Consider the following 26,665-nt stretch of genomic DNA (forward strand, 5'->3'; position numbering starts at 1 on the left):
TGCTGATCAATGAATTGAACAAGGATGTTGGTGTTGAAAGCTTCTGCTGTGGGAAAACTTTTACACAGTCTCCAGAGGCAGACATCAGTGGGTCAAAATAACCTGCACACAGATATTCACTGCAGCACTATTCACAATAGTAAAATCATGGAACCAAGCCAGGTGGCCATCAAAAATGGACTGGGTAAAGAAATGTGGTATATATACACAATGGAATATTACGCAGCCATAAAGAGGACAAAATCACGTCCTTGCAGCAACATGGATGCAGCTGGAGACCATCATACTAAGTGAACTATCACAGAAACAAAGCATTGAATACTACCTGTTCTCACTCATAAGCAGGCCCCAATCATTGATCACATAAGCACGAGTGTGGGTACAGCAGATGCTGGACACTGCTAGGGAAGGGAGGAAGGAAGGGAGTGCACACGACAACACACTGGGTAGCAGGTCCACCATCAGAGGGAGACAGGGCCCACTAGAAGTCCAAACCTCAGTGCGTGCAATTTACTTATGTGGTAAGTCCTTACATGTACTCTTAACTCTTAAAAAAAAAAAAAAAAAGCAAGCAAACACAGGCACAGAAAGACAAATAAAGCATGTTGCGGTTAATATAAGGAACTAAAATAGCTGCACATTTAGAAGCAGAGTGATAACTACCAGGGGCTACAGAGGGCATGTTGGTCAAAAGAATACATGTCTCAGACAGAAGGAAGAATTTTAAGTATTTGAGGTGACGGATATGTCAATTAGCTTGATTCAATCATGCCACATTATATCATGTATTATAGCACACTTTTTATCCCACAAATATATGCAATTACAATTTGCCAATATCTAATATAAATAAATACACAAACACCCAAAATGATATCCTTAGGTTATTTTTATCTAAATATACCATCACTTCAATTAAAAACAAAGAGTTATGTTGCCTGCTATTAGTTGAAGTAATTATTGCTCACGAAAATGCAAAACAAGACAAGCCTGTAAGCTACTTCTAAATACAGACTTTGCTCAGATTTTAAAATGTGGAAAAATCTTGGTGGATTTTTAAAAATGTGATCTGTAAGTTGTGGATACAAGTAAAGATTGTCATACTGAAAACAAATGCAATGTGATTCATATAATTTGATATGTGTGAATAGCACCGTATTAAAGAAAAAGGACACTATGTTCATGTGCACATCACTGCCTGTGCCCAGCACTCACAACAATCTACACTCTGTTCAGAGTTGCATTCTTGGCTACTTCAGGGACAGATTTTTTTTTAAACATTCATTCACAGATGACATTGGCACTTGCATATAAAGATATATATTTTTGTGTGTGATTATCCTCACATAGTGCCCTTAAGAACACCATGTATGTTCACATGCAACATGATGTCTGGGTATAGAGATGTAAGCACGGACTCCAGAGGCAACACGCCTACCTAACTGAATGATCTAAATGTTTTGCAAACTCAATGGAGGCTTTAAACCCTCGCAAATAAAGTCTGCCTGTGGTCAAAGTTCTGCCTCCTAGGAGAAACTCTCAGACTTCCTAAGCTTTTCATGTTGCATTTTTTACAGAAATGAAGATGGAGGAGAAAGAAGCAACACCTTCTTAATCAGGTTGTTGTGAAGCTCTTCACGCTAAGTGGCCTTCTTAGGGGTGAGGGGAGAAGCAAGCCACTTACCCATGGGCTTGGGAAGTTATCCAGCAGGCCTGATCTGAGCTCCCTGGGGCTAAGACAGGCCTCAGGGCTCTTGGTTTCCTAACCAGATAGCAGACTATAGGATTTTTGAGGGCCATATTCTACTTGTCTAACAACTTTGGTGTACAGCACAGCATAAGCACCCAGCAGGTGCTTCATGTCTGTGGTCAGAAAAAAGGTATGATGGAGTGAATGAAGGAATGAATTATTGAGAAATGCCACCCAGGGTGTGAGACTGAGAATGTGTAAGTTTACTGAAACCCTTGAACAGCCAGACCTTGTTCTGCCTTGGAGGAAGAGAGGATGTGTTCCTTTATCTCTCCTTCCCATCTGTCCCTCCACCTCCTATCCATCCATCTCTTCATACCCTGACTGACTATCCATCACCCAGCTATTATTTAGTAGCCTTCTTTGTACCAGGCTATACATTAGTAGCTGAAAATACAGACATGCCAAGATTCGATCTCTGCCATCTGGAACTTAGGATTTTCTAGAAGTAAAGACAAGGGGGCATTTTCAATCCAGTGGGAGAACTGTTTTGGTAGACGAAAGCACCAGGAGAGAAAAACTCAGTGTCTTGGAAATAGCAGGTGCTGGATAATAGTTATTGAGTAGTTGGATGGTGAATAATAGAAGAAAAGAAAGAAGGAAAGAAAGGCAGGAGGAAGGAAGAAAGAGGAATTGTAAGATAACATATTCAGAAGAAAATTCCATGGGATATCTTGAAGAAGAACAGGCAGCAGGTAGGTGAAAGAGGTGGGGGTGGGGAGAGATGGTCCAGGTAGGTGTTGCTTATGCAAATACAGGAGGGCAGGAAAGATCCTGAGTTCTCCAGGGAACCAGAAGAAGTTCTTGCCTGGCCTAGAAGTTGGGAGGGGAAATTGGAGTTAGGTGAGGCTAGAAAGGCAACTGGGACCCAGCTGGGTCACACAGGGTGAAGTAGTGGGTGGTGGGATGTCTTTAAGTCACTCCAAGGAGGTTGTGGGGGGGACCTCGGGGCATTTGTGAGCTGGAGAGTAACAGATGGATGGGAAGGGCAGTGGGCAACTTGTTGGACCACAGGGCAGAGCTGGGTGTGGGTGTGCTCTCTGGCAGACTGTCCATGTGTACCGTGGCTAATGATCAAAATGTCACAATGCTGTGACCTTACACCCTTCTCATTTGGAATTTGGTTTTTTGGTTTTTTGTTTGTTTATTTGTTTCTTTTTAGACAGTGTCTGTCGCCCAGGCTCAAGTGCAGTGGCAATTCTCCCACCTTGGCCTCTTAACGTTCTGGAATTATAGATGTGAGCCACTGTACGTGGCCCCATTTGGGTTCTTAACTGAAAACAAGGATTCCAATGGATTAGAGTTTAGACAGTTGCTTCTATTTCACTGATATGTGAGAATCACTGGATCCACAGGTAGACTTAAGCCACTGGATTCCACAGGCTGTGGAAGTTAGCCTGCTGAGGGATGGAGAGAGCAGGAGCCATTGTCAGGTGCTGTCTCCTGCTTTTGCCCCCTCCACTCCCTAACCTGGGCACAAGACCAGGGCATGTCTTAACATGACCCCCTACCCAGAACCAGCCTCGGTGCACAGCAGGCCGAGTGGGTCTCTGGCTTGGGTCTCTAGCAGGTCAGGCGGCTGGGACTGGACACTCAACTTGACTGAGAGCTCCCTGTCTCCCAAGGTCTGGTTTTCTTGGTAGAATAAAAAGAAAGAGGCCAGGGTGTAAAGGAGAACAGAAGGGAGGAGAGAAGGAAAAGAAGCCAGTCTGTGTGCCAGGACAGGCTTATGGAAAGAAAACTGGTACTGAAATGCCTAAAATGTGCCCACTCCAGTTAATTCCAGCCATCAATTCATCTCTTAAGTCTGTGCATCCCTTGTCTCCTTCCCATATGCTGGCACCTAAAGGAAGATGAAGGGCCCTGGGGCTGTGGACCCAGCAGAACCTCTTATTGACCTTTCTGGCACAGTTCTACTTTGTGTTATCCTTGTGCAAATTTTTATGTTCCTTCTGCTCAAATATTGAAGAACCTTTTTCCCCCTCTCTTTATCAAGAGCCACTGTCTAGAAAAAGAAACTAAATCAGCACCTCAGGCACACAGTAAGACATCTAATCTAGTCTCATGGATGGTGGTGGTGGTGATTGAACTGTAACATTTTTAAAAACTAGAAACAAATACATAAAATTATAGTACATATGTACATGTTATAAAATTTATATGCATTCCAGATTATAGAATGTGGCTAATTAAAGAAAATATTGAGAAGAAAGGAATGAAGACATGTTACCGCAAAACACATCTAAATCCTCATTCACTGTCTTATTCTGAGTCTTATTCTTACACCACATCTAGTTTTATTTAGCTGCTCTTGAATGAAGATGACACACACAAAAGCCAGAAAAACCACAGGAATACATTATTTACTTCAAAAAAATCACCATTCATTAGAGCTGGGTCTGAGGACCTCTCCTTCCTTTGTGCACACAAAAAAGTCAAGAAACAAGAGACGCAAGAACATGCTCTGAATAAGAAAGTCCTTGAGAGCCTGGGGTCCTCTTGTGCTGGCAGGCCAGGTGCATGATGGGAAACTCCCACCTGTACTGTCAGGGTCCTGTGGACCAGCCCTACCTTGCTTCTTCTGGGGCTGGGGGCTGGGAGCTAGGGACTGAGGGTGCCTTGTGGATGGTACCTTCTCTCCAGCTGGGCAGGAGCAGTTGATGGTCTTCAAAAACCCAATCTGTTCACTGCCTGGGGTGGGCAGCTGCTGGGGTGGGGGTGGAGGCGGAGGCTCTGTCACCACGGTCACCTGGCACTGGAAGGAAAGCCCAGTAGGTCAGCACTTGGCATTGATCCAGCAAACACCTCCTGGCAGTGGGGGTGGGGGCTGCTATCTGGAGCTTCCCCAGAAACAGGCAGGCAAAGGGGAACAAGAAAATCCTGAAGATGCCTGAGCATGGGGAGGTGGGAGAGAAGACCACATCTGAAGAGAGTTCCTGGCTTTCACTAGGCCTTGGAGCAGAGGGCCCTGGCCAGCCTGGTCTCACTGGCTGGCTCAGCAACCTGTGGAACCTGTGAACCCTGGAGCCTCAGTGTTTACCTCTGTAAACAGGGACGATGGTGATATCATCATAACGTGATAAGGCAGATTTAATGAGACAACACAGGAAAAATTCTACCTCAGTGTCTCTCACCTAGTAGGCCCTCAAGCATTCCTTCTCTCCTCACCCTTACTCTTTCCTTCTTCATCTCTTTCTTTCTTCCCTCACCCTCTGTCTCCACAACTAGGTCCACCTGACTCTACATCCCAGCACTCTGTCTACCTGGATACCCTAAGAGTTCTGAGACCAGCATGTGGGGCTAGCCAAGCACCGTATGTGGATTTCATCCTTCCGCCTGGGAAGCAAGCTCAGTTGTGATTACTGCCTCTCAAACAAGCCTGGGAACTAGGAATTGGCAAAGAGGATTGTAGAGGAGAATCCTGAAAATGGACCAGTGGTGAAGTAAGATGTAGGACCCTGCACTGAAGGGTCAAAAGGGCAAACACTGGTCATCCACGTTCAGACCTCCCTGTTTTACTGACCAGCCCAGGGCACTGTGGCCTTCCTCTTCTCTAAGTTCTGGTGGCATGGATGGTCAGGTCAGTCTATCTTCAGGTATATTTTCTCAACCTCTGCCTCCCAGGCTCCCCACGTTGGGCCTCATCACTTAGCCAGCAACAACAGGTCACACTGACTAAGACTCTGCATAACTTGGCTCCTCCAACCACACCCTGTTTGATCAGGCATTGGAGCTCAAGCACTGATCACTGGGCTCCCTCTCAGGTCATGTCCCCCTGACCCTTGACTACCCACCTCCATGCCTTGGACAACCCCTTCCTCTGGAGCCCAGACACCCATTTTCTCCCTTCCTCTCCAAGCAAGAATCTGCTCACCGGACCAGAGGGGATGTCACAACAAGTCTCCAGTTCTGCATGCCTTGAGTCACAGTAGATCACAATTCGCTGTAGGTCGAACTGGAAAGGAAGACCAAAAGAGAAGACAAAATTTAGGGACTTTGGAACCCATAAATCTTCAGGTTTCAGACAGGCCCTGCCCGGATGTCATCTCATCTCTTCCGTGGGGTCCTTCTGAGCCCACTCCTGGGCCAGTCCTACCCTGAGCACCACACTGAAATTCAGAGAGGTCCTAAGCATCATCTACTCACAATACCACTTGCTCTGGGGGACACCAACAGCCATTGTGAGTTACCCTGTGGTTAGGCTCATGTGGAGAGGAATTAGGATGGTTCCAATAACCAACTAGCAAGATACTGAGGCCCTCAGTTCAATAGCCCATAGAAAGCTGCCAACAGTCCCCAAGTGAGCTTGGCGGTGGCTCTTTCAGCCCTATTTGAGCTTTGAGATGACTGCAGTTTGGCCAACAGCTTGAGGGCAGCCTCATGAGAGACTCTGAGTGAACCACCCAGCTAATCCACTCCCTGATTCCTGAACCACAGAATCTGCGAGACAACACATGTGTATCATTTTAATCTGCTTCTGGATGGGATCACTCGTTATGCAGACACAGATAACTGATACATCTCCCTCTACTGTCAAGGAGAGTTGTTCATCAGGCCCTCTTCTGTGCCACATCTGCACCTTGTGCACTCAGTCAACATCAGCCATAGCAGTCTGTAGGGTCATTAGATGTCTGTGTGTCCATCTTCCTTCTGGGCCCAGGATTCCTGAGAGCAGAGACTGAATCCCAGGCACTGCTGCCTTCTGAAGCATGAGGCTAAGGCTCTTGGCATTGTAGAGGAGCAATGGTCAAACTCAAGCTCTCCCCAGATCCTGCAGGATGTGGCTTGAGCTCACCCCTAGTGTGCCACACCTGCTGCCATACTGGTTTCATGCTTCATCCTGACCCATACCCTCCAACACTAAAATTGCTTCCTGTGTGCTTTGCTCTGACAAGTCCCATTGCCTAGGATGAAGTTTCCTCGCTCTGCTTCCCCATGGCTAGCTCCTCTGTCTTTCACCTCCTCAGCTACCTGTCCAAGCCCAGGCGCTGTCACTCTAATTCCACATCCTGAACATCATCCTAATGGCACTTCCTCCGATGGATCTGTTGGCTGATGTTTCTTAGCTCGCTTTTTAAGATGTCTTCCCTACTAAAGCATAAACTCTGTGACTCTAAGAGTCTCCTGTCTCCTGTCCTTCACTAGAGCAGTTCCCAACATGCAGATGTGCCATAAGCATACAATGAATGGCTGGGTGGATGAGTGAATGATGGATGGAAGTTTATCAATTGGAACATGAGCTGAATCAGTGGATGAAGGGACACTTATTTCATTGAGCACTGATGCAAAGCACTCGAGGCTTGCTCCTGACCTGTGCCCTACTCCAGCTAGAGTTGGATTCTGGAATCCCTCAACACACAGTAGCTGGTCGACCTCATCCTCCCGACTTCACAAAGTGTGCCTTGAAGCACAATCCCTCACCTCACTGAATTTGTTCAGCAGAAACAATAACAATTCCATTTATCTGTCTATTGTATTTCCTGTAGTGACACTGCCCAGAAACAGAAAAATGGCAGAATGCAAAATTGTGATTTTGAACAAAACCTGTTTTTGAGAGATAATCCTGCTTTCTTCATTAGCAAACATACATTCAGAGCAGCTGGGCCCATCTGGCAAGGTTGCAGGGAGACAGGGGTGGTGAAGAGAGAGACAGGGAAGTCGGGCCAAGGACAGAGCACAGCTGGCCTGGGGCCTGAACCTCGGGGTGGGGGAAAGTGAGAGGACTTAGGAAGCAGGGGAACCTCTTCAACTGCCTGAAATCCCACCATTCCACCAGAGACTCTAATCCTTCCTCTCCCTCTCCATCCTCCTTCCAGAACTGGGATTCTACCTCCTGATATCACCCCTGCTCCCCCCAACTCCTGTCTGAAGTTCACGCTCATATTTCCACGCTTGGCAATACTGGTCGAACTATTGCATCGGTGGACTCAGCTGCCAGGTTCCCGGCTTCCCTCCATGTTCCACCAGTTGGCAGCTTAATGACCCTTTGCTGACTGTAGTGTGGAAACCAATTAGAGAGTGCAGACAGCCTGGAGGCCAGATCAACCAGGCCAGGTCTAGCCTCAGCTCTGCTCCTCTTTCATATCAGCTTGTCAAGACACCTTGACTCTTGTTTTTCTGTAAGAAGGACTCCTAGGGCTGTGGTGGAAACAGAGGAAAACAGGACCCATGAAAGCACAATGTTGGCCACAGATGGAGCTTCAGGAAGGCTGCAGTCTCTCCCCACAGTGGTTACAAGTACCCCAGCTGATGCCTCTGGAAGATGTACTAGGAGTTAGAGAATGGATTGATTCTCCTGTATATTTCACTAATACTTTGTTTTAATATACAAACACAGCATGGAAGAATCCATAGGTATACTCCTGTGGACACATGTCAGAGGCTCTAGGATTCTCCAGAGTTTAGTATCAAATAGACATTCAGTTAATGCCAGTTGGAAAAGGAGGGAAAGCTAAAACTCCACCTGAGTCCTCAGACTCCTCACTATTGGAGAAATGGGCCCAGTTACTGACCCAACATAATTACAAAATTTAAGAGTCAGGCCAGAAAAAAAACCTAGCATTTCAGACTCAAAGTAAAAGACTAAACTTACAGACTGTGAACTGATTATTAATTTTTCCACTTGGAGCAAGTTATGTAATCTCTCTGTGCCTGAATTTTCTTACTAAATGGGACAAGTGACCTCACAGGATGTAATGTGGATTTTAAAAATTAACACACTTAAACTACTTGGAACATAGTTGGTCAAGAGATAGTTAGACATTTGCTGTTATTATGCTTGTGGTCACCAATCAGCATCTATATAGGACCTGAGCCTGCCTCACAAAAACTAAGATGGAAGGAAAAAAAGAAAAAAATCAGCCAGCATATGTGCCCCCAGTCAAGGCACCAGTGTACTTGTCTCTGTTTAATTATCTCCCTAAATATGAATCACGGCTCTGGGGTGAGCTGGTACAAGAGCAGCCAATGCAGTAGCCAGCCCAATACAATTCCAGACACCGACCCCCATGGAAGGAGGGTCCACTCTGGGCTTGCACTGCCCACAGTAAGGTTAGGGGTCCTGATTTAGGATGTGGGGCCAGGGCATAGAGAGAAATGAATCCCTGAAGTTCCTGAGAGGGTTATGGCCTGTCAGCCCGGCCAACTCCATCTCCCAGTCTCTGAAGAAAGGCAGAGAGCTGGGCAAAGGGCAGGAAATGAAACTAGGAGACCCAGGGGCCTCCGCAGAGGGTGAGAAAGGGAACTTAGTGTCTCAGGTCTCCTGACAAGCTTCAGCCTCAGAGCCCAGGGAGCCCCGTCCAGGAATGCACCCTCCATACCCCATGGGTGTAAGTGTGCTCCTCTCCCCTGTGCTCTCACAGCTCAGGGACTGGCACCCCGTTCATTGGTCCAGATGCCCATCAGCTCTCTGCACCCCCGTCCCTCAGCTACATATCACCAGGACCACACAACATTCTGGGCCAGCATACACCCCCTGCCTCTGCACACAAGCCCTGCACACCTACACTCTCAGCCACCCTCATCCCTTCCCAGCTCTGTCCCCAGCTACCTCCTTCTCCTCCCCTTGTCCTTACTCCTGCTCTCTGAAGCCCCAGAGAAATTCTTCAAGCACAAACCACTCAGTGCCCCACTTAACCCTCCTGGTGTTGCCTCACCTACAGGTTGATTTCCAAGGCCTGTGCCTAGAAGCACCTGGTCCTGCTGGCCTTGCTGCCTCACCCCACACCTGTGCTTAATCTCACCCCACAATGCTTCACACACAAAGCTGTGTGTTACCTTAGGGTTTCTAGCTTCTTTACACAGACAAGTCCTGTTCATCCTTCAAGGCCTATCCCAGGAATACTTCCTCCAGGATGACATCCTGCCCACCCCTCCTACCTTTCTCATACACCTACCCTGCTCGTCTCCTCTGGACCCTGTGATAGCTGATGCTTATTTCTACGTGGGGCTTTTTTTTTTTTTGAGTTAGAGTCTTACTCTGTTGCTCAGACTGAAATGCAGTGGCCGCTCCCGGCCACTGCAGCCTCGACCCGCTGGGCTCTGGCGATCCTTCCGCGTCAGCCTTCCAAGTAGCTGGAACTACAGGAGCGCGCTACCACGCCCGGCTAATTTTTTGATTTATTGTAGAGATAAGGTCTCACCAAGTTGCCCAGGCGGGTCTCAAACCCACGGGCTTAGGCAATCCACTCACCTCAGCCTCCCAAGGCGTGGGATTACAGACTGAGTCACTGAGCCCGGCCTATGTGGGGCTTATTTAACTAGATTGAAATAATCACAACGTGACTCTTTCTCTCACAGGAAACTATAGCTTCCTTAAAGTCAGTGATCTCCTTCTATTCATTAAAAATAACATTGTTGATAGTCTACTGTGTGTCAGATAATGGAAATGATGAACAAGACACCAGCAGCCATTGTGATGAAGCCTGTGTTCTCCCAGGGTAGACAGCTGGGAGCCATCCATGTGCCCAACACACTTCTGAGTACTTACTTCATGAGGATAATTCCACTGAATCCTCACAACCCTCATGGCACATTAACCCCTAGACACAGTAACTGCTGATATGGGCTGCCTTGAAGGGCCTGGTTGCTATGCAGGGGCTGCAGGTTTTGGGGGGTGGGTTAAGGTTTTCCATTTACTATCCCTTCTCCATCCCTGACTAGTTGGAAGATTTGGGGCCACTTAAAATATTTTGTGGTTACATGGGGTTATGCACTTGACAGAATACCTCAAAGTGCACACTTAAGATCTGTGTGTTCATTACACTATATATCATTATTCTTCTGTAAAGTATACAATAAAATATATGTTTATTAAGTGAATGAATTTAGCCTCACTGGGCCAAAGTTTCTGAATTTACAAAATGAAGACAGTCTCAAAACTTTATAAGTGTTATAGGTATCAAATAGCCTTATACCTTCATATAAGGCTATATAAGGGCTGGTCAAGAACATGTGACTCAAGAGTTAAAATGCTGAGAGGTGAGGGAGCTGGGATACTGATACTCCAGTTACCACCAGTCCTTGCCTGCAGGCTGCTCCTAGAGGTGTTGATGCCTGCTTGGTAATGGATAGCACTGTCTCTGGCAGCCAGAGAAAGCTCTCAGGCAGGCAGGTAGGTGCTGGCAATTAGTAGCACTTGGTGAGGACTTGGGAGGGGGGACTGAGCACTTCTGCTACACTAGGGTATTGTGTGTGGAAAGAGATATGTCCACGGGCCAACCAGCCTGAATGTCTGGGGTGGGGCAGGATTTAAGTAAGCCACTTAATGTGACTAAGTTGGAATCTCTTCACCTATAAAATGGGAGTAATACCCACCTCCCTGGCCTGTATTTAGGATTAAGAAAGTTTGTGACCACGATACACACTGTGAGGGCGATCATAACGATCTTTATTTGCATCATGAACACTCCATAGCTCCATTTTCTCCAGCCCCTTGATGCCTGTTGTCATAGTCAAGGAGTGATCTGCAGATGGATATTGAAAGCGGGCTGTTTGAGCAGAAATCCTAATTGAGATTTGTTGGCTCTGTGATCTTCAATGAGTCACTCACCTTCTCTAGGAGATTCTCTCTCCATCTGTGAAGTGAGAGTGGTAACTGTATCTATTTTCTAAGGTTATAAAGATGTGATCAGAAATGGGATAAGGGAGCACTCTAGTTCAATGCTCAGCACAGAGTCTATGCACAATTAGCTAGAATGAGTAGAATAATACTCATTATAGCTTTACTGTAATTTTTATTTTTTATTTAATTTCCATATCTATTCTCTTATTTCCTCCCCTTAGCAACTGCATGTCAAAACAAACAGTACATGATTTTCATTTCAGAGATTAAACAAACAGATAAACAGAAGCTGAGAAATGCAAACAGTGTGTGACATTAATTATGTCATCACAGTGACTGGGCATGGAGTTGGCACATGAGCTGTAGTTTGAGCATGTGTATGTCCTCCTGTCTCTCCAATTCCAAGTTTCCAACTCTGACCAACACACTCTCAGCTCTGACCAACCCTCTTAGCTTAGATTTTAAACATTAGTATACACGTGGAATGTTTACGATTATTGTTTAGTTAAGCAAGCCAGTTTTGAAAGTCCATAACCTTGTTTATGATGTCATTTGCCATAGCGCCATTTCTTAAAATTTTATATATTCAAACTTATCCGTTTTTTTTTTCTTTATGGTTTATGGTTGGTAGACCAGAAAACACTATTAGCAACATATATCACAAAGGAGGAATTAATATGCAGCATATATAAAAATTTTCTAGAAATCATTAAGCAAAGAACAATAGCATAGTAGTGAAGCAGGCAAAAGATAAGACCCAGAATTAAACCAAGGGGGAACCAAGTTGACACACAGAAAGACTTCCAACCTCAATGGTAATCAGGCATTTGCAGAAGAAGCCACACTAATTCCCTTGTTTGCCCATCAGATTGGCAAAACAACAATAAAACATATCTGTACATATATTTAAGAAAATAAGATATTCATACATTGCTGGTAGATATAAAATGCCACTTTGTAGATAAATTTAAAATATGTGAGAAAGTAAAAAATTGTATACCCTACAGCTCTTTCATTAAGCCTGAGGGTACATACCTCAGAGAAATGTTCTTCAGTCATCATATTTCAAGCCTAAAAGTCAAGTATAACTCACATTTTTCTCATGAGGAAGGTACATGGAGATGTGGCACCTTTTTCAAGGCCCTAGGCTTGCTAATTGTGACAGTGATACATTAGAAACAATCTAAATATCACTTACAGGTGAATGAATAAATAAAACATATTATAAAATAAAGTATTAGGAATAGCTAAAAAGAAAGACTAAAAGCATATTAGGAACAGCTAAAAGAAAGACTAAAAGCATAAACACATATTTTTTTCCTTAACACTTTGTTTTTGAGACAGAACCTTACTATATTGCCCAGGATGGTACTGAACTCCTGGCCTCAAGCAATCTTCTTGCTCCAACCTCCGAAGTAGCTGGGACTACAGGCATGTACCACAGTGACCAGCTTTAGATACATACTTTTGAATAAATGAAACAAAAAGCAAGATGTAGATATACATACAACATATTATTTACATCCATTTCAAAAAAATTCATCCTATACCTAATGACACTATATTTGATTATAGTTACACATATATGAATATAAAAGTGATTTTGGGAAAAGCTATCTCCAAATCATGTTATCTATTATTTCTCAGGAAGTGGAGAATGCTCTTGGGCATAGTAGCTTAGGTTGACTTCAGCTTGAAGCCAGCACTTGTGGATCACTATACAATGTGTATGTATAGTGTATGCACACATTTATGGTGTATGTGTCTCTGTGGCTAGATATGAGTATGTATTTCTAGAGGAAAGAAAGAAAGAAAACTTAAAGGAAAAGGGGAAGAAAAAATAAGGAGAGAAGATAAAAAATAAAAGAAGGAAAAAACAAGGATGGAATCAGGATGGAAAGACAGATGTTAAGTTAATAGCAGTTATTATCCCTGGCTGGTGCAATGAGGATGACTGTCATTTATTTTCCATATACTTTCCTATAGTTTTCAAAATTTCTACAATCAGGGAAGAAATAAAAAAGTCTGTATTTAAATTTACAGAAAACTATTAATCTTTCCATCTACTTTCATATATTTGTATACATATACACACACAGACAGATGTGTGCGTGTGTGTGTGTGAATGACCTTTGCAGATCTGGGAACTGTCTTTCCCTAGAATTATTTGTGCATCCAGGGCTAAGTCAGTCTTGCTTTCCTTTGTGGGTACTGGTGTCCCCAGTGCTGAGCACAGATGGCACATGGTAGGTACTCAATACATATGCAATGAGTAATTGATGGAATGACTGAATAACTGACTGAGTGAATAAATGAGTGATGGTGAACTTGAGTTTCAGTATGGCAGGTTTTTTCAGTCAAGGTCTTGTCTTCTAAGACCGTCCAAGGTGATAACTTGATACATGGTACATGCAGGTAACGGGGATATCAGGAGCACCTGGCTCCCAAGATCCCTCCCTAGTGGCCCCAGAACCTTGGCTGCAGAAGTTCTTATTGGTACTCACGTCAATGGGCACACTGTCATAGAGGCGCTTGCCAATCACAGTCTTGCCCTGGATGTCGATGTTCTCCCTCTCCTCGATGGGTAGTGTCTGCACCAGTGCACAGTCGATGTACAGGGAGACATTCTGAGCCTGGATGCTCAGGGCAATCTTGTGCCAGTCTCGGTCAAAGAGGTCGTCAACCCGGGAGCCTCGGAAGACCACCCTGACAGCATCCTTCATGGCACCCACCGCATTGTACTCGACCGCCTTGTTCTCACCATCCAGTCTGATAGAGACCTGGGGAAGAGAGGATCAGAGACTCCTTGAGATTCAGAGGACCAAGGGAAGAAAAGAGAATGGGGTTGAGAGTTTGGAGTCAGACCTGACAAGCGTGAGTCAGATCCCGGCTGTGACTCTTACCCACTGGTCATCTGCTGTCTGATCTTGAACCAGTCACTTCACATCTCTCAGCCTTGATTTCCTCACTACAATGGTGTTAATAATGTCTTAAACCCTGTATTAAATGGAATAATTGAACTCATACATTAACTTAGGAGTCACAAACTCAATTGCCTAGAGTGATTATGAGGGTAAGAGAGTTTTTGTGAGATGGCAAGACAACTGGTACTGAGGGGCTTGAGTTATGAGACCAGTGTCTTTTAAAACCCTGAACTGGCTAAACCACATACATCTTCTGGTCAGATGCCAGGTACCAGTCTGAGACCCCCATTTGTTAACCTGCACTGTTTCTCATCTTGAGGATAAAGTTGGCGCTCCGGCAGAATAAAGTCACTTGATAGTGAGAGCTTCCTCTGACTGGGTCACCGGTACCTTCAGCCCTTTACAAAATGCCTGTGGTACAGAGCAAACTCTGGAGAAATTTTTACATTTGCTTACTTTTCAAAAAAATGAACTAATAAATATGTTCTCATCCATGTACTCATTTCTTCATCCCCTCTAGAATATTCGCTGACATATGTGTGACGGGCCAGCAACATGCTGGTTGTCAGGAATGCCACAGTGGGCAACATAAACAATCTATTTGTGTCCAAAGGTAGGGGGCATACTGTGACATGTGGAAAATGAGTATTCACTAAATGAATGAATCAATGAATGGATAAATGGATATGTTCTTGTTCCATCTCTGTGGGGCTAGTCTTTGTGTGACCTGATATTCATGTTCTGCCCCTCCCTACAGCTTCCTGCTCAGAGAAGCTGAACTTTAAGAACTTCTTTACCTCAGCTCCTGGGACTTTTGGCTTCTGGTTGAATTTGACCCATGAGGAGCCCATTAGAGTGGAGATCAAAGAGCAGGAAGAGAGACGAGTTATTTCTTCCTCCCACCCCTCTCACTTTCCCTGTGGCTCCAGAGTGGCTTTGTTCTTTTATGTGTCAGGTTCCTTGGGAGCTCTCCCCATCCCATGACTCCAAAGCTCCCCATTTCCCATAAGCACCACCATTGCCCCTAGCCCATCCAGGCCCAGGTTGTAGCTTCCTGCTGCTGCTAATCCCAAGATGCCTCCACCTTCCTTATTGGTTTCCTTAACTCATCATCCTAACCACATCAGCTCCCTTAACCTTAGTCACTTCATTAAAGCACTCTTTAAAAATGTAGGCCCAGTGGGCGATCTGTTGTCTGTCTATACTCAAACCAATAAATAATGTTTAAGCTGTGTGACTTGTTTAACCTCCCTGTACTCTTTCCTTATTTGTAAAATGGGACCAATAGTAGCACCTATATCATAGACTTGTTATGAGGATTAAATGAATTAATATACATGCCAAAAATGTATTGTTTATTATATGCCAGGCACTGTTCTAAATATTAGTTATAGTAAATTAAGCAAGTAAGTTCAAAGACATAATGGCAGTGAAACCTTCTCTGATAAACACATATGATTGGTTTCTAATCTGGTCATTTGTTCTCACATCCTCAGGCATATTGATTTATTTACTTTTATCATAGCACAGCATCAGTGTATGAAATTAACTTGTTCATTTCTTTCATTCACCTGCTTATTGTCTGCCCTACTTCATGCTTTTAGAAAAGTGCTTTGTTTCTCTTGTTCATCTCCGTAACCCCTATGGCTAGAACAACATATGACACATAATAGCATGCAATAAAAGCATATTGAATGAATGAATAAATGAACAAATGTTTGAGGATCCCTGAGGTTAAAGGAAGGTGCCCACGTACGTAGTGCAGGGGATCAGTCACAGTATTTATTACACAGCCCAGGTCTTCTCCGTCTGGGTTCCACATGGCTTCAATACAACAAAAAATGAACTAGAATTTATTTTGTAATTGCAGTGCCTGCTTTTATGTTTTGGGCAGGGTAAAAAAACAGAAAACTATGAACCACTGTCTCATAATCATAATCTAATACGTCTAATACACATACTCTAATACTTTCATTATTAAACACTATCTCCTGTTTCTTGAGAATAGTTCCAAGTGTTTGAGTGCTGTGTCCCGAACCACTGTTTTAGGCCGAAAAGAGGACATTTGGGTTATATTAGAACAGTCATTTAGAAAAGTCTAAAATACTGTGCTAAGAAACAGTTCTTTGTAATTGAGTCAGGCTGAATGCAGAAGCCACTTGAATTTAAAAGTGCACAATCTTTCTTCCCCACTCCCCACTGCCCTTAACCCCTGTTTTCCTCTCCCAGCACAGCTTTGCCTGATTAATCTGGAAGGCCAATCTTATCTATTAATAGTAAGCCATTGCTGGTGCTGAAAAAGAAATAGCCAGCAAGCCAGATCACCTAATAATTAGGAGAGCAGTCCAAAAGTGTGTCTGAAAAACTTGGTGGGAGCATTGCCTACCTCCCTTCCATCTGTGAATTCGAGAACATCGGACTGGTATAGGCCAAGGCTCTGGGAATAGGAGACTGTTATGACTCTGTTTTAAAACAATTTAAAGCTTTCATTTTAAATGTTGTCATTTTCTCTTCCTTCCAAATGTTAAAATTGTCTGCCTCTTTCTCTGGAAAACTGTAAAAAAATATTCTAAATTCCAAAATGTTGTCTAAAATGTCAGCAGGACCAGGAGACTTTGTGTCACGTCAGTGGTCACATATCAAAAATTGTTTATGTAAATCCTGAGTCATGCTAAAACTGCATGTAGCCTTCAAACTCAAGGTGGGTAAAGGGCTATGAATTTTGAGTATAAATGCTGAAATGAATCTGTGTTGCTTTGAGTGGGTTTTTTGGCCATGATGCTAACCAGTCTCCCTATAATCTGGTTATAGAAATTAAACACTCCCTTTTCTCCCAGTCTCTGCCTCTTGCAATTATTGGCAAGAGAAAAGCACCCGATTGTTGCTCAGACCATTTCATCACCTTCAGCTCTTGCTGGGGACATGGCTTTCCCTCCGATGTTCTATCCTTAGCATGATATAGAGCAGGGGAAGGCACTAAGCAGGCCAAAACCTTGTGTCTATCAATGCTAGCTGGGTGGGTGTGGGGAAGACTTGTTATATGTCAGATATATCAGCAAATCCTGCTGGTTCAATTTTCAAAATATATCCAGAATCCATCTAACTATTTCTTCAAGTGTCACTACTACTACCTGGTCTGAGTCAGCATCATCTTACCTGGACTTCCATAGTTTCCTAATTAGTCCCCCTGTTTCTAGGGCTGTATACCTTGCCGGTGTCTACTTTCAAACAAAAGTTCCCTATACTGGCCTATAAGGATTTGTGAAATTCAGTCCCCTTTTACTTCTGGAACCTCATTTCTTTTTTCTTTTCTTTTCTTTTTTTTTTTTTTTGGCCCTTAATCTATTTTTTTTAAAGATGTGGTATACAGTTCAGGGTTAGGTATATAAATGGTCATTGTGTAGGTAATGGAACTGCATTTCTAACTAGCTCCCAAAAAGCAAACACATCATACTGTGCTCCAGCCACCTCGGCCTCCATCCTGTCCCATCATACCTGGAAGGAGTAAATGCCCCACAGTTTTCCCAAATGACAAATCAGGGAAAGGCCAGCTTTCAAGGGTGGTTATAAATTGCTAATGAAATCATGAGCATCTACATCTATATATGAGCATCTGTATCTGCAGGTCTACAGTGACTGACAGAGGCCATGGGCATATGCAACCAAAACCGCTCTGCTCACAGAGCATATTCTTGCAGGCCTTTATTCATTTCTCCTGCATCTAGCTAGTATTTCCCCAAGGCATGGAGGTGATCCTCATCCATGCTTCCAGTGGAGGGCACTCAACCAAGCCTGGCTTCATGAAAGTGAATTGCCAGATGCCTCTCTTCAAACATGAACCTCAAGACTTTCAAGACAGACTCAAATCTCTGCACGGCTCGGTGGTATTTCAGCCCACAGCTGATTCTGACAGAAGGCAGAGAGGAAATACACACGGCAGACAAGGAGCACACAGCTCTGCAAATGCCATGAAGGAAGAGAACCCAGACGGAGGGGGTGGTATGGGATCACCCCACAAGAATGTCATGGCAGGTACCCAGTCCCATCACACCAGACCCTGAGAAACCGGAGAAGCAAGACCAGTGTCACTAGAGATGATACTGGACGGGAACATGATGAGCTGCCTGCTTTCCAGAAAAATGACCTCTGGAGAAGAGTCTCATCTCCATTCAACCTCCCACATATTCGAATTCAAGTCTCTCAGCAATTAAGCTTGAACATGCCTATGTAGCTTCAGTATGACCAGGGATGTCACAGGAAAATCACTCAATAAGTGAATAATTGACCAGGAAAGGCTTAGAACAGGAGCCAGCTGAGCATATGGTTAAAAGCACAAGATGTGGGAGCCCAACTACCAAAGTCTAAATCTCAGCCCCCGCTCTTGTTACCTGTGAAGACTTAGACAAATTCCTTAGCCTCTCTGTGGCTCAGTTTCCTCACCTGTGCGGTACTAATAGCAGAAACTACTCACGGGGTTGTGAGACTAAATTAGCTAAGATTAGTAAAGCACTCAGAACATTCCCTAGCTCATATCAAGAGCACATGTGTGTTGATAAGCAAATGCATGTCATGCCAGGATCTAGCCTTAACCCAGAAGGCGAGTTCACTGCTTGGGAAAAACTTGCCTTCTGAGAGGGCAGTTCATGAGTGTGGTTGGAGACCAATTGCTTGAGCGTGTGTTTATTTTATTTTATTTTAACCCCAAGTGAAAATGCAGATAGTATCTCTCATTACTGAAGGTGAGTAATGCCTTCATACAGTTCATTTTCCCATGAGAGGAAGAAGACCTGGCTGGCACATGGGCTCTAAAAACAAAGGAATCTGGATTTGGCAGAGAACAAAATGTAGTGTTGTTTCATTTCAAATCAGCAGATTGTGTTGATGACTTTGATTCTGAGATTTGTCCTCACTGGACTGTGTGCTATTGAAGGATTGTTCTACCTTCTTGGGAACTGAAAACCAAAACACACCAGAGGTGGGTGAAGAAAGGACCCAGGGCTTCATTCCTAGGAAAACTGAAGAATATAGTTAAAAAGGAACTACTTTTGATGAGCTTTTATTATATTCTATTATGTTCTAGATGCTTTAGGACATTATTTCATCTGGTTCTTTTGCCAACCATTTATGGTAGGTATTGTCTGTTTTCCATTTTACTGCCGTGAAAATCAAGACTCAGAAAGATAAGATAAAGTAAATGGTTTCAGGGGCCACATCAAGAAAAGAGTAGATAACAGATTTGAACCTAAGTCTATGAGACCCTGAGGCAGTTTCTTCTACTACATCATGAAGCTGTGTCACTCATGCCACTAATATAGCAGGTATCATAGGACAGTAGAGCTGACTTCCACTTTCTGGCTAGGCTGGGAGTCTCTGAGGGCAAGAACTAGGTCTCCTTTTTCCAGATGGCCTCATATAATTGGGATAAGATACTGGACCTCTTGGGTCCTGTGACATTCCTTTGCAGGTTCTCTGAGCCGCTATACACCAGACTCTCAATCTGTCTAGGCCCAGGATCAAGACCCTTGGAGAAAACAGGATGAGTGATATCATCCCCTGTGAAAGGGAAGCAGAAAGCCCGGAGCCACCGACACAAGGAAGTTCTGCCCATACCTGTGGGATTCCGTACTGGTCGATGACCTGCCAGATATACCAGTCTTCCTTCCGAGACACTTTTCTGAACCGGAAGGTGGTGACAAAAGCATACTCATCAGGCAAACCTTGGGGGAATACATCCCTGGAGAAAAAAGGAGACAGACACACCAGGCTTAGTGATGAGAGCAGGAAGGTGACAAAGAGAGCACTTACATCCCACTCGTCACTATGTCCTGCCCATGTGATTCCTAAATATTTCTACAATCCAGTTTCTTGGCCTGACTTTACTACTTTGTCCTTAGACCAGGGCCTTAATGTGATTTTCTGTAGGCCATTGTCACAGCCCCTTCATTGTCCTTAGCATCCTCAAACCCAGCCCCACGGTACGTGTCTGTTTCCATCTCTCTGTTGCCACTCTGATGGACAAAGCCAACAGTAAATACTAAATGGCCGCTCCCCCAGGATCAAATGCAGTCCAGCCTCCCAGGCTTCTCCTTTTTCTGCCCCATTTCTCCTTAGCAAGGACAAATGGTTAGATTTTATCCTGCTGGGTGCTCTACCCCATGCACCAAGATACTGTGGTCTGAGTGTGTGTATCCCTCCAAAATTCAAAATCCCAACCCTCAAGGTGATGGTATTAGGAGGTGGGGCTCCTGGGAGGTGATCAAGTCATGAGGGCAGAGTGCTAATGAGTACCTTTATTAAAGAGACCCCAGAAAACTCCCTCACCCCTTCCACTGTGAGAGAACACAGTGAAAAGATGGCATCTATGAGAATCTGGTCTTAGACTTCCCAGCCTTCAGAACCATAAGAAAGAAATGGTGTTTATAAGCCCCTCAGCGTACGGCACTCTGTTATAGTAGCTAGAATGGACCAAGACATAGGACCTCCTCTTCTCTCCACCAAGCCCCAAGTTCCTACCCAGCCTGTGGAGCCTGCCCCTCACCTGGGAAGTCCTCAGCTCCCTGAGGCCCTAACCCAGCCAGTCCTGGAGCTGCCCATCCTCTTCCAAATTCAGTAATGAAAATTGTTAATTCCCTCCTTGGGAGGCCCAATTCCCTCACCAGGATTCATACTGTTGCTCCTTCTCAGAGCACTCTCAGGCCAGCTGTCCTTCCATCTTCCTCTGTGTCATGAACAGAGGCATCCGAGCTCCCTCCTGCCTCTCTCAAGTCAGTACATAAACCCCCACCCACCACCAAGGCAAAGCCTCCTGATTGCACAGCCCAACCGGGACCTTAGCAGTCTCTCTTTCTCTCTCCCCACTCTCCTTCCATTTAAGGTTCTGGAAAAAGTTATCTACATCACTCTCTCATTTCTTCATCTTTCCCCATCTGCTCAACTCTAGGCCACCAGCTTCTACCCTTCCATCCTCCTTATATTTTCCTCACGAGGTCTCCAGTGAGGAAACACAGACATATCCCTTCACCTCAGTTCCCACCATGGTGCCTGCAGTGTAGCTGGTATTCCATAAATGCAGAAGGAATGAAACTCGGAAAACTGTTGAAACATGCTGTTTCCATGGACACGTCTTTCTTTCCCCAGTTCTAGAACAAGTCATGGTTAATCTTCCTGGAGGGAGCATCCTGGACAACTCTGAGGTGGGGACTGTCCCGTTGATTGCCGGATGCAGAGTAGCAACCCTGGTACCCACCCACTAGATGCCAACTGTGACAACAAAAATGCCTCCAGAGCCTGGCAAATGTTCACTGGGCATGGGGGCAAAATTTCTCCTGGTAGAGACCCACAGATCTATTCTAGACTAATATCTTACCAAAAATAAAGTTTAACTTACTTTTCAATAGTTTCTCAGATTCAGTGAAGTGCTCATACATATGATCTCATTTGATATACAATTCTAAGATTTAGTAAAAAAATATGTATTTTTTTGAGAGCGTAATAAAAGTTCACGACTATTTTGTAAATTTAACTAATTTCTTCCTCACAAGAACTTACAAACAGGATACTTTGATCATGCAATAGCCGAAGACACCCAGGCTCTGGGAGGTTAACTCGATGCCACATGACTGGTAAGTAGCCAAGGGAGCTCACAGCTAGGGGCTGGGCTCCAAAGCTCTTCTCTTAACCATTGGCTGATAGCACTTCAACTGTAAGGCCTGGCCATGGTGGAGCCCAATCCAGCTCTGGGGGGCAGGGGCTGCCTCTGGAATGTCCATGGCATTGACTTCTCTGTTGGAGGAGGTGGAATCTGTCTAGCCAGGCAGCCAGAAAGGGAAGTGGGGGGGCGTCTGAGTTCCTGGTTCTCAGACTCACAGATCCTCAGGGACTTTGTTTGGCTATAGAACCTGTGAGCAAAGACAGGCCACTTCCCCAGGATCAAATGCATTCCAGCCTCTCAGACTTCTCCTCTCTCTGCCTCATTCTTTCTTAGCAAGGCCAAAGGGTTATACTTTATCCTGTTTGGTGCCCCGTCTCATGCACCAGGACGTTATGGTCTGAATGCCTCTATCCTCCCCCAAAGTTCATATGTAGAAATCCTAACCCTCAAGTATTAGGATGCCGGACTCTTGGGAGGTGATCAGGTCATGAAGGCAGAGTGCTAATGAATGGAATTAGGACCCTTATGAAAGAGACCCCAGTCTTTCTCTGAGCTGTGATTTCACCCAGGCTCACATCCAGGCAGTAGGAACAAAGCCCATCAATCACTGTTCTTGGGTCTCCCTCAGGATTCAGAGACCCACTCGGTCACTGCCGATGCAGGAGGAAGGCAGGACCTCCATGCCTAGTCCACAAATACAGGCTTTGTAGCCACAGATAGATATTTCATTTCATTTTGTTTTTTCTCCCTTTTTCCTTAATGACTCCAATTATGCTGGTTTTTTTTCCAAGCGCATGTTCTTCTTATACCTTTGAAATATACACACACAAATGTATACATGTGTATCCTAAAAAAAATACAAAGGGTCTCTGTTAATGACTCTCTAGTCCCCTAATCATAATGACTTTTTCTTTCTTTTTTTTTTTTTTGAGTTGGAGTCTCACTCTGTCCCCTAAGCTGAAATGCAATGTCACGCTCACAGCCACCACAGCCTTGATCTGCTGGGCTCTGGTCATCCTTCTGCCTCAGCCTTCCAAGTAACTGGAACTATAGATACATGTCACCATGCCCGGCTACTTTTTTGATTTATTGCAGAGATGAGATCTCACCAAGTTGCCCACGCTGTTCTTGAACCTGTGGGCTCAGACAATCCTCTCACCTCAGCCTCCCAAAGTGCTGGGATTATAGGCAGGAGCCACCATGCCTGGCTATGACTTTTTCTTAAATGATGAGAGTGTGTATGTGTGTGTGTGTGTGTGTGTGTGTGTGTGTGTGTGTAAGTACACACACAAATATACATATGTGTATATATCTACACATTATATATACATATATGTATCTATCATTATAATCATGGGAAACAAGGTTATTAACAGAGAGCATCTAAAGAAGGAAAATGCTGGGCAACTTGGCGAGACCTCATCTCTACAATAAATCAAAAAATAAGCGGGGCGTGGTAGCGCACGCCTATAGTTCCAGCTACTTGGAAGGCTCACGCGGAAGGATCGCTGGAGCCCAGCAGGCCAAGGCTGCGGTGGCCGGGAGCGGCCACTGCACTCCAGTCTGGGCAACGGAGTGAGACTCCAACTCAAAAATAAAAAATAAATAAAATAAATAAATAAAGAAGGAAAATGCCCTAATCCAATCCTTTCACAAATGGTATAGCAGATTATGAGATGATGGTGAAAAAGTTTAATGGCTCTGGAGTTAAAGGACCTGAGTTTGAGACCAACCTCTGTTTTCTCCAAACTATGAGATATTGAACAAATTACTGCCCCATTTCAAGTCTCAAATGTTGCACCAGATAAATAAGAAGTATAATACTTTTCTTGCTCACCTCACTTTCTTATAGTGAGAAATAAATTAGATAAACTATGTAAAATGCTTTTTAAATGTTAAACAAATGAGAAAAAAAGAATATTCAAAGTGCCACCCTTTTTCCTTATGAGCAAAATTAGCTTGCAAATATAAATTATAGGTAAATGTGCATAAATTTAAAGCATTAGGAAATTAAAAGGACAGTATTATTTTTGAAATTAAGAAGACTTGCTGGTTTGATTTTGTTGGGTGCTTTGCCATTAAAATGAACGTGAAACCATATAGAAATTCCTGCTCAGAGCAACTCTCACACAACATGAGCCCAAATCCATTATCTGGAAACCGTGTCTAACCCTACATTATCCATAGCCTAGTATTTCCTTAGAAGGACACATTTTCAGCAAAGGGGAGGGATCTTCTGTTAGGCCCTTTCACTATATTTGTGTAACTTTTACTTTCTTTCTTTTGCTTTGTTCATTCTCTTTTGCATTTTTCCTTAAAGCGAAGTTGCATATGATTGTTTCTGTTTATTAACAGATATGGGTGGTGAATTGGACACAATAGACCAAGGAAGTGAGGAGTTGTGAGGTCTATACTCTGTTCACCCTGTGCACCCCCAAATGACATGGAACCAGGGAGGAATAATATCACCCTTCATCTGTTTGTCTTTGTAAAGAGAGCAATCCTCACTGTCCCAGAAGACATGACTTTAAGAGTTGGCTGACAGAAATCATTGTCTCCATTTCATGAAAATGAGACTCGGGAGAGGAAGTGACTTGCCTCATTTCTTCTTCTGTAAAATCACTTTCATCAAATGTAGCACCATGAGTCATGGATGAGATGATATTAGAGTCTGAAACAATGCCTAGTGCATGGTTGGACTCAGAGAGTGTTCGCTGAATTTTTAAAAAGATTGCACAAATGCAAAAATCCAAATTCTGTGACCTAGACTTCAAAGCCCACTTTTACCAAGCTAGTATCTGACAGGACACACTTATTCAATATTCAGCAAATACAAAGAGGGACCCTCCCCCAAAAACTGGAATTACTTTTTGGAGGAAAGGCCTCTTGTAGTACAGGCTTCCCCCACTAGGTAAGTGTTCTAGGCATCAGTGTACCCATTAGTTTGTGAGAGACTGTGACCGGTTTCAGTGAATTTTTTTTTTTGGAGATTATTTCAATGTATTTTCCCACTTCATAATGGGTGATTTACAAGTGTACCTGCCTACACCATGCTGAGTGTTTAGCAGTTTTTGACCCAAAACGATATGACCTCCATGCCCATCCTCTCTATTCACCCAAACTTGCCCCAAAATGACTGTTTCTTGTTTCCCCGACTGAAAAAAGTTCTCAAAGGGAAACATTTTGCCAATGTGGACGAGGTGAAACAAAAAACAGTATAAGCACTAAAAGTCATCAAAATTGATGATTTCAAAAACTGTTTCGAGCAGTGGAAAAAGTGTCTCGATAGGTGTATTGCACCAGAGAGCACTTTGAAGCTGACTGAAGTTTAAACATATAAGAATAAACACACAATTTTTATAAATTAATTTCATTTGGGGGTGTCTTTATATTTCATCATCTCCTACTTTGGGCAGAACTTAACTAGATGCTCAGAATGCAGCAGACACCAAGTCTCAGCTCCTTCTTCGAACTTTTCTCATTGAACAAAGAGATAAGACTAACTGCACAATTGATTAGGTGGCTTCAACAATGCCACATTTTTATGCAAAGTCTAGGTTGTAAGGAGGGAAGGTAAGAGGAAGGACTGATTATGTCTACAAGTTCAGGGAAGGCATCTTGAGAACATAATGGTTGAGCATGCTTTGAAGAACAGCAAGGCAGGTATCCCAGGTAGAGGAAAGAGTATAAACAAAGGCCTTACAGTGGAAGGTGTGTTCCTGGCAGACCCCTAGAACAGAAACAGAGGAGGCAGACAGAGAGACTTGGAAGATGAGTTAGGAAACCACAAAGGAAGGACAGCACCAGGTCAAACAAGGCCTTCCTGTTTCTGGCCTTTTGGGGTTTTTTTTGTCTGTTTTTTTTTAGGTTGAAGTCTCATTCTGTCACTCAGACTGGAGTGCAGTGGCACACTCCTGGCCACCGCAGCCTCGACCTGCTGGACTCCGGCGATCCTTCCGCCTTAGCCTTCCGAGTAGCCGGAACTACAGGTGTGCAGTGCCACGCCCAGTTAATTTTTTTGATGTATTGTAGAGATGAGGTCTCACCAAGTTGCCCAGGCAGGTCTCAAACCCAAGGGCTCAGGCAATCCTCTCGCCTCGGCCTCCCAAAGTGCTGGGATTACAGACTGAGCCACAGAGCCTGGCCAGCTTTTTGGTTTAATAAGAACACTTGGAAGCAAAGAGTTTTAAGATAAAAGAAAGACTGCATAAAGTGGTATCATTTTTGTCATTAAAACATCTGTCTGCTTGTGATAGGAAGAATGGGACATTTATTTTGATATCATCTTTAGTCTTTGACTGGAGAACCAGTAAATGTCAGACATGGGACAAATCTTTACATCATATCTTATAAACAATGATGCAAGGCAGGAACATTCATCTTGGGTTGAAAACATGAGAAAATTAAGGGAGAGGGCATCCAACAACTTATGTAAAGCCAGAAACCTGGTCAGCACTGATACTGGGTCTCTACTAGCCAAAGCCACTCTCTGACTCTGGTGATGTCACACCTACTGTGCAATGCAATGGTTGGTCCTTAATAGGTGCTACATATCAGTAACCATAATATTTGTTTTTGTTTTGTTTTTTTTGAGTTGGAGTCTCACTCGGTCGCCTAGACTGGAGTGCAGTGGCCGCTCCCGGCCACCGCAGCCTCTCTTGCTGGGCTCCGGCAATCGTTCCGCCTCAGCCTTCCGAGTAGCTGGAATTACAGGCATGTGCTACCACGCCCGGCTGATTTTTTTATTTATTGTAGAGATGAGGTCTCGCTGCCCAGGC

The 26,665-nt window shown here is 44.1% G+C and overlaps 1 protein-coding gene across 1 annotated transcript in view; it reads right to left on the bottom strand.

The window, feature by feature from the left end:
- COL22A1 (collagen type XXII alpha 1 chain) overlaps positions 1–26,665 on the bottom strand; it is a gene marked incomplete at its 3' end in the record, with an annotated part of 219,731 nt that overhangs the window by 143,763 nt on the left and 49,303 nt on the right. Inside the window, exons 5-9 of the mRNA XM_021717502.1 lie at positions 24,486–24,601; positions 19,847–19,970; positions 13,817–14,092; positions 5,625–5,705; positions 4,383–4,505 (exon numbers count right to left, since the gene is read on the bottom strand). Of these exons, the coding sequence (XP_021573177.1) occupies positions 4,383–4,505; positions 5,625–5,705; positions 13,817–14,092; positions 19,847–19,970; positions 24,486–24,601 (720 nt within the window). The remainder of the gene's footprint in view (positions 1–4,382; positions 4,506–5,624; positions 5,706–13,816; positions 14,093–19,846; positions 19,971–24,485; positions 24,602–26,665) is intronic.

Source organism: Carlito syrichta, unplaced genomic scaffold (genome assembly GCF_000164805.1).
Source record: "Carlito syrichta isolate Samal-C Ts95f unplaced genomic scaffold, Tarsius_syrichta-2.0.1 Scaffold309815, whole genome shotgun sequence".
NCBI lineage: Eukaryota > Metazoa > Chordata > Mammalia > Primates > Tarsiidae > Carlito > Carlito syrichta.